Source organism: Primulina eburnea, chromosome 13 (genome assembly GCF_022965805.1).
Source record: "Primulina eburnea isolate SZY01 chromosome 13, ASM2296580v1, whole genome shotgun sequence".
NCBI lineage: Eukaryota > Viridiplantae > Streptophyta > Magnoliopsida > Lamiales > Gesneriaceae > Primulina > Primulina eburnea.
Genome location: NC_133113.1, coordinates 27,956,418 through 27,969,474, shown reverse-complemented (window position 1 = coordinate 27,969,474; position 13,057 = coordinate 27,956,418). Strand labels below are relative to the sequence as shown.

General features: G+C 39.1%; 2 protein-coding genes across 2 annotated transcripts; one reads left to right on the top strand and one right to left on the bottom strand.

The window, feature by feature from the left end:
- Positions 1-5: 5 nt before the first annotated feature.
- Positions 6-7,674, bottom strand: LOC140808764 (tRNA dimethylallyltransferase 2). Its single transcript, XM_073166006.1, has 12 exons — positions 7,467-7,674; positions 3,938-4,175; positions 3,707-3,761; positions 3,512-3,591; positions 3,070-3,138; positions 2,860-2,932; positions 2,607-2,731; positions 1,877-1,951; positions 1,138-1,515; positions 964-1,039; positions 714-874; positions 6-281 (listed from the first exon to the last, which is right to left on the bottom strand). The coding sequence occupies exons 1-12, from the start codon at positions 7,574-7,576 to the stop codon at positions 162-164; spliced, it is 1,560 nt and encodes a 519-aa protein (XP_073022107.1). The 5' UTR covers positions 7,577-7,674; the 3' UTR covers positions 6-161.
- On the top strand, positions 4,729-6,727 carry LOC140808765 (UDP-glucosyltransferase 29-like). Its single transcript, XM_073166007.1, has one exon. The coding sequence runs from the start codon at positions 5,085-5,087 to the stop codon at positions 6,408-6,410; it is 1,326 nt and encodes a 441-aa protein (XP_073022108.1). The 5' UTR covers positions 4,729-5,084; the 3' UTR covers positions 6,411-6,727.
- Positions 7,675-13,057: the final 5,383 nt, after the last annotated feature.

Here is a 13,057-nt window from a genome sequence, read left to right as displayed (position 1 = left end):
TGGTGTTAAATTTTAAATTTGAGATGAATGCCATATGTTGTATCCCATTACAAGTGCTAGCTCGTGAGAGAAAACATACACGCTGTCAAAACAAACTAAGTTCGACAATAAAAGTTGGTGAAAAGTAAAAAAGCAGCAGCAAAACAAGGTTAGAACAAGCTCTATCTTTTTGGCAAATCTACGGAGGACATCCTCAGCCGAGACACTCGTTTTCGATGCCCCTTCCCTTGTCTATGCTGTTCCCATTCGTGGGTACCTCGAAGCTCCTTATTCCCACATGCCTAACAAGAAACCGAGCCACGGGTGATGGCCATACACCGAAATATTATCACCAACAGTTACATAAAAATAATAGATGAAAAGATCTTTTTCGGGGTTGGTGATGCAAGGTGAGTTTTAATTCGGAAAAACTCATCCATTCATAAAGTATTGTATAACCAAGGTTTTTAAATATATTTTTCAAGCAAAACGAAACAAGAGTCTCATGTTTAATATATGATTGTCAAAAAAGACAACATTATTTTTTCCAGGTGAATTTGAAGTACTGGTAGTAGTAGTAAAAACAATATGCTTTGGCTCGGTGATTTCTGCTTTTTCAAGTACTTCCCAAAATAAAAATAGCAAACCAAACATCTCTGTTAAATCTAAAATGTTTTTTCATTCTCTAAATAAGCCTTTTTACTCGGACGCAGTCATAGTGCACTTTAACTAACCTGACAAACGTATCGAGTCCAAAGGTCTCTATGAGGCAGATTAACTGTTCCTTCACAACCTTGTCCTGCATCGTCTGAACTAGCAATGCTTTCAAGGAAAGATTCAATAATTCTAAGAGATGGTTCAACCACATTAACCACCCATGAATCGTTCAAAGAACCTAAAAAATGGTCACCTCCATTCAAACTCATGCATAATTTCTAAGTAATGTATTCATCAAGTCAGTCCGCGAGAAAGAGAAGGACTTACTTGATATACAACTTGTGACATCGAGATAATGTATCTTCCATCCAAAAAGCATTTGAAGTTGATTTAGCCTTCTCTTCTGTGAAAAGAACTCAAGTTTGCACCGAGGATATAGCGTGACAGTAGATTGTGGCATGTTATTCAGAAATAAACCAAATATATCAATAGTTAACTTACCTGACGACGAACAAGTCTTCTGGTGTTCAATTTCACTTTGTCAATAGCTTCTTTTAACATAAAATTAGATTGGTCTCCACAGGAGGAGTTGATAGACTTACACAAATTGTCTTTATGAATCTTAGGATACAGGAGAGTCTTTTGACAATCAGAGTTCCGATATCTAAGAAAATCCTCGAATTCTCGGACACCAATTGCCTGTCGTAGACCTCGAGTATAATCCGAATCTGACTTGTGAATGTCACAAACTTCTTCAACTAGACCCACTTCAATCATGTGATCGACTCTTTGATTTACATATTGATCCAATGCTTGCAGAGATGCATCCACGCATATAAAACAACAATTATATCTTAAATTATCAACTCGACCCCAGTTCTGCCCTGCCAAATTTGTAATGACGATGATTAATCAAAGATTATATCACAGTCCATTAAGAGCCGAAGTAGCTTTATTCAAAAGAGCTCTTCGTAAAATTTGGATCCTAGAAAGCTCATCCAAGCAATAACAATTGAAATGTACTCATTTGACTTGCAGGAACTGGTACCCTAACCGTAAAACAAAATTAATAATTTGGTGCGATTGCGATCTTGTTTATAATTGAAATTTCAAAGCTGCATATTTTCCTCAAAAGACAATTTTCAACAATCTGCATTATTATTTCGTAACAGATAAACCATTCCAGTACTCAATATGAAGGTACTATGATGTTGCAGAGAAGCCAAGCAGTATAACAAACCTCCATGGTGTTGCCCTGGAAAAGCTTGCTTGGGAGTACACCCCAACGTTCATATAAATTTAGGTATTGCCTGATCTGTGATTGTCAAGAAAAAATATCAAGAACCAAAATAAAAAATAGAAAAGGACGCAGGCAATATAATCTACCATAGCTTGACCAAATTACTTTCTTCATAGATGCCATGATTGTGATAGGGAAAGCATATACATATACTAAATCATATTTCCGCAGTTACAGTTCAAGTTAGACCACATCATCCTTGAATTCTGAATGAAAAGTTAAGGTAAATACGAAGCTGGGAAAATGTGACAATTAACATAAAACCATGGTTTTCTAGTCATCAACAAGTGGAGAGAAGACATGTCAAAATTTGACAGAAAGTTAAAGCAGAAATTATATGAACCTATATAAACTGCTCGGTCAAGAAAACCTAACAAAATTACAAGTTCGGTTCCCACTCAAACTGTTGATCAACAAATTATAAAATAATATAATAAGAAAAGGAGAAAATGTTTAGGAGAAAGGACTATTCCAATTATCTAATCAATCATATGCCATGACCGTCATATGTCAATGTTGGTCTACATCAAAGTTCAAGCACAAACTCATTTATGCTAATAATAATAATTTATGGTGTTAATTTTTTGAGACACACAAAGTACAAATACGTAATATCGCAGGCCAAAAATCCAACCTCATATACCAGTATATGATTATAAAATATTCTCACCTTCCTGTGATCATTTGGATGGATTCTGTTTGATGCAACCGGGTCAAGGATTTTAAGACGGCTGTGAGTATAATCACAAGCTGCACTTATGGGTTCAAGCTCACAATCTAGTTTTTTGTTATCTCCTACAAAAAGCAGGACACTGTTATTCTCGCAGTTGATTCCCTGGGTACCGGTTTGTAATACTAATCAAAACGTGAAAGTCTAGCTCATAAAGTTATATTAACTATAGCAGCAAAAATGTATAGCGAACCTGGAAGATCCAGTGAGCAATTTGCTTCCAGGTCATCTGCAAAATCGTTTAACAAGTACTGGCTCACAAGAGCCTGAAGATAAACGAAGTAATTATCTGATTAGAAACAAATATTTAAATAACTAAATATGAAATGGTCCAGAATATTCAAAGGTGATGACAAATGAAATAGTATAAGTTACGAAAGATATGTATTATATAGCAACTAACCTGGATATAGTAATTTGTTCCACCCACTATAACAGGCAAGCAATTGCGTGACCATATCTCATCAATGAGCTAAAATCAAATCAAATGCCAAAAGATGAGAACAAGACATCGAAAAGAACAAATCTATGCTTACACAGATTGTAACTTTACCAATATAAAATATAGCTCATAGAGGAGTAGCGTTAAGTAGCACAAAATATCTATAAAGGAAATATTGCACGGACAAATCATGCTCAAACAAACATTCGGGAAGCTCTGGCCACTTTTCTTTCCAACGTGTTTGTTTTAAAATTAGCAGAAGTAAATATGGAAGCAGCCCACCAGACGAGCCAACCAAACCACCTTCACAGATATTCTCACAGGAAAACATGAAGCAAAAAAGATATTTTTTTTAGAAAAGGATAGAACATCATCACTAAAACAAACAATGAATTCATCTAACCGGAATAGCATGTTCCCGAAAATCTTTAGCGGTGAATTCAATATCTGGACTGATAGTCCCAAGCAGATGATGCGGCACTCCTGCCCAAAAGGAGGAACATATTAGCAACCATAACACCAAAAAACCAACTTAAGCCTCTCAATCATCACAAAAAGCTAATATAAGCGAAATGCATCAAGGAAAGAAAGTAATAACCTTTCCGCTCTTGCACCGGAACCTTATTAGTAAGAACATCCAACCCTTGATAAACCTACGAATATAATTAGTTAGACTGGTTTTCAGTACACCAAAGCTAGCGGAGACAAATTTGGATTTTTCAAAAGAAAACATAAGAAAATTTTATAATTTCTTTCGGGTCTATCCAGTCCTGCAAAATAATCGATCACAAAAGACGTGGGAACTCATAAACATCGAAAAAGGTGGTACCTGCATGGAGTCAGCGTTGATAATTTCGATGGGGAAGTGGGAAGCAAGATCTATGGCAAGCTTGGATTTTCCTGATCCCGACGCTCCCATTATCACCACTATTTTCGGTTTCGAAATCGATTTAGGAGTAAAAATCTCGGCTGTATCCGGATCTAGATCCATTTTCGGCTCTGTGTACGTAGTTCCAGTTTCCATTGTTGTGCACTCGCTCCGTTGCAGCAGAAGAACCCGGCGAGGACTGTGAATTGAAAGGAAGATGGAGAACAGGTAAACGGGCCTTCGAAAACTTTTCTTTTACCAGACTGGGCCGTGACACAGAAATTAGGATCTCCCAGTATTGTTATCTTAGTCAACTTGATATATTGAAAATGATATTTAAAATCTGAAATAAATTTTAATCAAATCAAACCGAGATTGCATCAGAAATAAAGTTTGAATTCTATTTCCTACATTTATTCGTATAAATAAATTAATGACATGCTTTCGTCATATTTACGATAACATTTAATGTCTCTCTAGAACAGTAACTTCTGAAAAATAGATAATTTTTAGGGGGAAAAAACAATATTTAGTTCACTTTGGACAATAAGCTCACGACCGGAAAGGTTGCCTCCTTTGTTCTAAACATATGTTCGTAAATTTTAAATTTGTTCTATAATTTAGCCCATTTTCACGACCGCATATGGGATATCAATAACATAGTGAAAACTTCATCAGGTATTTATATATATGATAAAAAAATGTCTTATAGAGATTCTTTATAGTTAGTTTGAACAAATTATAAAGTTTTTCTGAATGATGATAATTTGTATGATTCAAGCTCCCTGACCATATAAATTGGTTGTTCGTGTATTTGAACCGGACACATGCCTTAATATCATACATGTACGTATTATTATAACAATGAAATAAAATTCCAAGGGTTTCCGTTTCAAATAATTTGAATCGTGTCACGAAGTAAACAGTGTAATTTTGACGTGTAATTGACACGTCTAGCACAGTGGATCATCAAAGAACACACTGGTTCCAACTTCCCCATCTTCCATAAATACCCAAATCTTACGGTATCGAAATCACATAAAACCTTATTCATACAAAAAAAAAAGTCCTTACTCCGTATTTTTGACCGAAGAGAAAACCAATCATCATGTCGTGTGAGCAGCAGCGTTACAAAATCTTTTTGTTTCCATGGTTAGCTCACGGCCATATATCCCCCTTCGCAGAGCTGGCCAAGAGGCTCATTCACAGAAATTTTCATGTATTTTTTTGTTCGACTCCGGTGAATTTAGAGCCTTTTAGAAAGTCCATCAACGACCCTTCATTAGAATTCGTGGATCTTCACGTTTCTTCCACAGAACTTCCCGAAAAATACCATACTACCAAGAACCTGCCAACCCATTTGATGTCAACCCTCAAAACTGCAATAATTGAATCCAAAGAAACTTTTCGAAACATTCTTAAAACCATCAAACCGGACATTTTAGTATATGACTTCATGCATCCATGGGCATCAGAGATGGCTTCTGAAGAGGGAATAAGTTCCATTATTTTCTACCCTTGTGGTGCAGCATCTACTTCTTGCAGATTCCACTATACCATTCAACCTGATATGGAGTTCCCTTTTGAGTCACTCAGATTTTCAGAGACTGAGCAAGAGAAATCGGAGATTATAAATACTGGAACAAATAGTGATGACAGTAAGGTTGAATTCCTAAGATACTTTGGATGGCCATCGACTTCATTTATAATGATAAACTCTTCGAATAAGATCGAAGGTAAATACATTAGTTACTTGTCGGAACAAGTGAAAAAAGAGGTTGTCCCAGTTGGGTTTCTTATTCAAGAACCCGTTGCAAAATCCGACGATTCCGTCTTCTTGGATTGGCTAAGTAAGAAAAATACCAAGTCCGTGGTGTTTGTCTCCTTCGGAAGTGAGTATTTTCTGACAAAAGAAGAGACAGAAGAGGTTGCTCTAGGGTTGGAAATAAGTGGAGTGTCTTTTATTTGGGTTGTTAGGTTTCCCGTGGGAGAAAAAGTGGACCTGGATGATGCATTGCCACAGGGGTTTCAAAATAGAGTTGGAGATAGAGGCATGATAGTTGAAGGGTGGGCACCACAAGCTAAAATTTTGATGCATTCGAGTGTAGGAGGCTTCCTGAGTCATTGTGGTTGGAATTCGATTCTGGAGGCGGTAACGTGTCGAGTACCTGTTATTGCCATGCCAAAGCAACTTGATCAGCCGATGAATTCGAGGTTGGTCGCCGAACTTGAGATCGGGATTGAGGTTCGGAGAGATGGGGAGGAGTTTTCTAGAGAAGAGATCGCCAATGCAATCAAGAAAGTAGTTGTGGAAGAAGACGGAAAACAGATGGCAAGGAATGTGGATAAGTTGAGTAGTGAGGTCAGAGGGAACCGTGATGATGAAATGAATACAACTGTATCAAGGCTTGTGCAGCTTGCAAAAGGTGGATAGAGTGGCAATTTTAGTTCTTTGGCAGGGCCAAATCCAGTGGAGTAGGCTAATGTGTGAAATAGCTTCCTCCGTATACTTTCCCCTGATTCAGTATAGGGATGAAATACTCACCCTTCCATGTATGAAATAATATCGTTGTATCTTCTACGTGCTTGTTAAAAGATCCAAGTAATCCTAAATCGGTACTCCGATGGGCTCGTAAACGGGTGCTGATAGTCGCAGCATAGACGAATGGCGTGGACGATTGACGTAGGTGAGTGATGCAGATGGATCCTTGTTGCTCTAGACCAGTTAGTAGTGAATTTTGTGGGTCGTCACTTGCGCCACAAACAAACGTTAAATGCATCAAGGTTGCTTAACGTAGATACTCCGATGCTCAAATCAGTAAACAATCACGTGTATAATGTGAAAGTTGGAGAGTTCAAATAGAAAAAACGAGATAGTACGTGTTTCTTTCGAACGAAGGTGATTTCTACTTCCAGGTTTTTTAAGTGTGTTTAATGAACTTGAGTTTTGTAGGCAAAGTGGGCCAAATAATGAAATTGAGGATATAACTCGTCAAATGTATTATATCACATTCAAGTGTTCCAAAAGTAGATATTATTCAGCTTAAATATCTGAAATCGCCTCAACATGAGTAGCGGTAAGTAGTGCAAAATATGTGTATAAATATTGCATCGATAAATTACATAGCTCCAGCTACTTTTCTTTTCCTAAGCATTCGTTTCACAAAATTAGTAGCCAGTAATTAAATACGGAAATCATCCGCTTGGATTATGCATCAGAATAGACTAATTGACAGCATTCATGAACGAAACACAAAACAAACCGACGAACATTATTATAAATCTCCCAAAACTCATACTTTCTCAAAAACCGAAAGGACACCAAATATGAAGGGGGGATAGGATACTTCACTTTGATTATTCAAAAAGACTACTGGAAACCAGTCCAACTAATTCTATTCATAGGGCCAAACATAAGAAATTTTTTCTGGTCGATCTATCCAGTCTCGCAAAAGATGTGGGAATTTATACACATCGAAAAAGGCTGTACCTGCATGGAGTCAGCGTTGATAATTTAGCTCGGAAAGTGGGAAGCGAGATCCTCAGTTTCGAATTCCTGTTTGGAGTTAAATTCTCGCCTTTACCGGGATCTAGATCCATTTTCGAATCCGTGTATGCAGTTCCAGTTTCAAATTTTTGTGCCGCTGCTGCGAAGAAACCAATGATGGAGTAAACGTAAATGGGCCTCGAAAGGATCCAAAAAATTGGGCGGATCCAAGATGTGAATCTTTCCGTCTTATCAAATGGGCATCAAGTATTAGTTATTAGAGGTGGGCTTAGTGTCGTTGCGTCATGAAATGCTTCGATAAAATTTGCGATGCTGATATTTTACGGGAGCATTAATAATTAATCATACTTCATTCAATTATTTTATTCTATTATTTTATAAAATTACAGTTCTTTGTGGACTTCAAAATCATAGTCGAAAAATAAAGCCGGGATGTATAAAATTTGGATTAGATCCATTTTAAAGTCAATGTCACTCGACTCTTGAAATTTTTTATAGATAACTCAAATTCATAATATTTTGAGAAAGTTACATTACTCAAATACAAATTCATCGTTAACAGAATTGAAATTGAAAAAAAATATATATGCCAGTGTTTGGGCTAAAAATAATTATATTATGAAAGCCCGATTTAATATAAAAGCTCAAATGAAATTAGGGAGGCCCAATCAAATTATATAGGCCCATCAAGTGTATCAGATTAATTCTCATCGATTCAAACCGATCACAAAGCGTTGCAAATAGAGGGAGATCGTGGAATGGTGGGCGGAAGAACGTGGCTCATGGGGGAGTGGGAGGAACCGCACAGTTTGCAGAAGAAAAAGAGGACATCGGCAAACAGAAAGAACTCTACGACACACAGACAACTCTACAGACAAATCTGCAAAAATACTCTCTGCAAAATTTTCAATCTTCAAGCATTAGTTTCAAGCGTTTCAGTATATTTCTAGCATTTTACGTCTTCTCATTCTAGATTTCAGCAACAATTTATTATATTTTTCATGTCATTAATGAATTCCTACAGTTTTGTAAATTCAAAATCATGTCAGAGATTTATTTGCATCAATTTCCAATAGTTTTCTTTATTTTTGGCATTGCATTTGTTTTAGGAGACTATAACTGACGGTCGAATTTAGAATTCACGTCGCTTGAATATTTAGAAGTTAGATTTTATCATTTTCACACAAATCGGTGCATTTTCGCACCTGGCACGCCCGCAACACCAAATATTGTGCAAACATATTTTTGGCACGCCCAATGGGACACACACTATGGCGCCAAGGAGAAAAGAAAACGTCAACCAGGAGAGTGGAGAGTCTCTGGCTAATCAAGAGGGAACTCAGGTTCCACAGCCAGAGCAACCTACTGTTGAACCACATGCTGAAGAAGTAGATCTGCAGATTCCTACTACATACGATCAAGTTTCAAACAAGGTGATGGAAGAGTTAACTGCTATAAAGATTGAGGAAATATCACTGGCCCTGTCCAAGGCAATGGCCGACTGTTTGAAGACTCTACTGAGTAGACCGAATCAATCTACCAGAGGGGAGCAAAATACCACCGTTAAAGAGACTGGTCAGGGAAGCGACCAAGTCCATGAATTCGACCAGGGAGTTGGAAACTCAAGGGCTGGCGATCCTCGCCGCCCGGAGTTCACTCTTCCGAATCAGCCAGAAAGAAGGTATACACCACCTCACAAGAGAGAAGAAACCTTAGGAGGGAGGGCTCAGCCATATCCACATTCTCATGGAGTGGGGAGCTCAAAGAAAACTCAAGTGTATAGCGTGACGAATCCTCTATACCAACCAGAAGCTTATGATGACATATCGCACATGGATTATCAAGGAATGGATGGGGGCTTCCCAGGAGGTAATATTGGTTTAAATGCAGGGTTTCAAGCTCGGGGGGCAAATCACTACCATCACTCACTCCCAGCTCGGAACATTCACGTGGTTGATCCAGAAATGGTGAGAGAGGCTGTTCAAGAGCTATATGGGCCGGCCTTGAGGCAGATAGGCCGCCCAGAATTCCACAAGCCCTATCCAGAACACATAGACGTGAATAACCCATATCCAAGGGGTTATAGAGTTCATGATTTCAGCCTGTTCGGTGGGGAGGACGGCCAATCGAGCATGGAACATATAGCCAGATTCACCATACAGTGCGGGGAATTAGCCAACTTGGAGAACTTCAACAATCTAAAGTTGCGGCTATTCCCGAATTCCCTCACTGGGACTGCATTCGCTTGGTATGCCTCACTCCCCAGAAATTCAGTGATGACTTGGCATGAGATGGAAAGACAATTTCACATCCAATTTTATAGAACAGAGACAGAAGTGTGCATTGCCGACTTATCCAGGGTCACTCAAAAGAAAGGGGAGTCTGTGGAATATTTCATAGACAGATTCAAGAAGATGAAGAATAGATGCAAGGTGTTCCTACCTGAAACCGAGTTCGTGAAGATGGCACAAAAGGGGCTGGATTTTGAATTAAGGAAGAAATTTCAAGGCATGGAGTTCAGGGATTTCTTTGAGCTAGCTGCCAAAGTGGCTGAATATGAAGAACTACTGCGGGAAGAGTCTTATAAGAAAAAAACTGCTATGGGGTCTTATTATCAGGAGGTGGAAGATATGTCATTGGCAAAGATTCGATCAGCTGGTTCTTGCACAGTTCCCCAACTAAAAAAGAAGCCAGCAGAACCTGAAAAGAAGAACAACTCCCAACTCCCCAAAGACATGCAATATACATTTGATGTGTCAAAGACCGAGAAAGTTTTTGATTTCTTGGTAAAAGAAAAATTCATCACATTCCCACCTGATCATAGGATTCCACCCACTGAAGAGTTGAAGGGACGAGAGTATTGTAAGTACCACAACTCCTACAATCATGCTACAAAGTCTTGTTGGGCGTTCAAAAACATCTTGCAAGACAGAATTAACAAGGGAGTAGTGAAGTTCCCTAACAAACAGGAGTCTATGGCGGTGGATGATGATCTTTTTCCCCCTGTGGCTTTGGTCAATGTGAATGTGACAGATTTGAGAGATCTTCTCAATGAGAAAAGAAGCCGATCCTTTACAGTAAAAGACCGAGTAATCAAGAAATACTGGATTCCAAAGGGTCAATTGTTTGAAGCTCATGGAAGACATAATGCCGATCAAATACGAACAGTTCAACAGCGTTTCCCCAGAAATGTTGGTGAATCCGCGGCCTATAGGCCGAGGAACCAACACTTCCTTGAAAGACCAGTACGTGAGAATCAAAAGTTCAGAGGAGAATCATTTCGTGATCAGCACCAAAGGTCGGACACGAGAAATACATATGAAGTTAAGTCACGAAGGGTGGAAACCAGGAAAGTATCAGGTGATCAAGGCAGAGAGCGTCGTGCATATGAAATCTCAAACAGAAAAATGTTTGAGAATAGGAGAGCAAGGCCCAGATATGTCCTTCCAGCTAGAGGGGAGTTCAGTGAGTCTTGGAGAGTGACCCAACACAAAAAGTTCCCTAGGCCACCAACTAGGACTCAAAAGAGACGGCTACTGAGGATAAATTTGTGGAAGATGATGATGATTTGTTAAGCGAAGAGGATGATCAAGCAAGAAAAACAATTAATTTTTGTGTTGGAGAGTTTCACATCATTGTGGATTGTGCCACTGGAGTGGTGATACTACCAGAGAAATTTAAGATGATGGAAGAAGAGGATGGGGAGTTGATGTCCCAAGAATCAGTGCAAAAGAAAGAGCATGCAAATAAACTCCCTGAAGGGAGTTCAAGAGTGATTATCAAGCAGGGCCACCCAAATAAGCCCCAACAGGTGATACTTGAGAAGCCTACACCGGCAATGACCAAGCACATCAGGCCATTGTACATCAAGGCCCATGTCAATGGGAAACCAGTGTCTAGGGTCTTTATTGACAATGGCTCAGCTGTGAATGTTCTTCCGGTAAGAATGTTGAAAAGTCTCGGCAAAAATGAAGAAGACTTGATTCCTTCGGAAGTTTCGGTTGCTGCATTTACAGGGGAAACTACCAAAACCATTGGGGTATTCCCCGCTGATGTTTCTGTGGGGAGTATGTCATCTTTATGTGCATTTTTCGTGGTAAACTCCTCCGCCAACTTCCAAGCGTTGTTAGGCAGAGATTGGATCCATGCAAACCAGTGCATACCATCCTCAATGCACCAGCTTTTGTTATTTTGGAAAGGGGATGACGTGGAGGTCGTAGAAGCGGATGGACAGCCCTTTCAAACAATTGCAAGTGCAGTGGAGGCCAGATATTACAATGGGGATTTTGGGCCTATCAAAATTCGTAGCAACAGCAAGAAAGAAAATCCGTTGTACATGCAAACACCAACTCCAAGCTCGGTGTTGGAAAGAATCCTCAAACCTACTGTTATCGTGCCGTCTAGGCCGATAATTCAGCCGCTGATTGAGGAGATTGATGGTTGATTTGAAACAGAAAGAAAGAGAGGTAGCTGCAACCTCTATATGGAAGGCGCATGTGCAGCAAGTACTGGACAAAGTAGTGGGAGAGGAAGCATGGGACACCTATGGAACCGAGGTTGTCCACGAAGAGGAATACGAGGAGGATGAACTCCAAGTTGATGAATTGTTGATGGCGCCATCTCAAATGGAAGATGGCCAACACGAAGTGCAAGACCCGTTGGAAGAGATCAACTTAAGAGAATTTGATGATCCTAAGATGGTATATGTGAGCACATTGCTGGAAGAAGGAATTAAGCAAGATTTGATCAGCTTGTTAAGGGAGTGAGTAAAGAGAACAGAAAGGCTAATATCCAGCGGGGAGTTGGCATTTGAGGCCACTTTGGCATTGTTTCGAATAATTAAAATCCGAGTTCTTAGTAGCTTTCATTCTGGTTGGAAGGAAATTACATGGGATGAGATTTCATACCACCAAAACATGGCTGGAAAGAGTTCCGGAGAATGAGGAGTTAAAGCTCACCAAACGAGACAACAACGATAAATGAAGAAATAAAAGAGCAGAACGAGAACACTGTGCAAACAACAGAAGAGTATGGAAGTTTTGCTTTAATATAAGAGTAGGCTTACTGGCCACTTTTGTATACGTGTAGTTCGTTATTTCGAGACGTCATATGATGTGAGCCTCGGGGCCACTGATGTAAATATCCATCGTTTATGATTCAATAAAGAAACTGATAAAATGAAATCGTCCAGCAGACCACTTTCATCATTTTGGAGGTATCTTGTTTCATTAGGGAGTCAGGTGAGGAAATAAAAGCAAGTAGAGAGGCTGATCTTCAGTGGGGAGTTGGTTTTCTTCAGTGGGGAGTTGGCCTTCGGGGCCACTTTTGTATACATTAAGTTCCTTATTTCAAGATGTAACGTGATGTAGGCCTTAGGGCCACTGAAATAAATATATGTTGTTTATGATTCAACAATAAAATTGATCGGAGAGAGTGGCACAGTAAGCCACTTTCATTCATTATTTTGAAGGCCATTTGTTTCATTAGGGAGTCGGCCTTATGGCCACTTATTTTCAATGTTTTTATGGTACCAAAAATCATGGAGAAATATACCATACCGCCATTATAAATTG

What these genes read in the sequence shown, in the direction of transcription:
- LOC140808765 (XM_073166007.1), top strand. Translation starts at nt 5,085, where the DNA reads ATGTCGTGTGAGCAGCAGCGTTACAAAATCTTTTTGTTTCCATGGTTA.
- LOC140808764 (XM_073166006.1), bottom strand. Translation starts at nt 7,576, where the DNA reads ATGGATCTAGATCCCGGTAAAGGCGAGAATTTAACTCCAAACAGGAAT. An exon ending in TCCAGGGCAACACCATGGAG is followed by an intron (nt 1,516 to 1,876) that starts GTTTGTTATACT and finishes TTGGCAGGGCAG; the next exon opens with AACTGGGGTCGAGTTGATAA. An exon ending in GGACTCGATACGTTTGTCAG is followed by an intron (nt 282 to 713) that starts GTTAGTTAAAGT and finishes GTTTCTTGTTAG; the next exon opens with GCATGTGGGAATAAGGAGCT.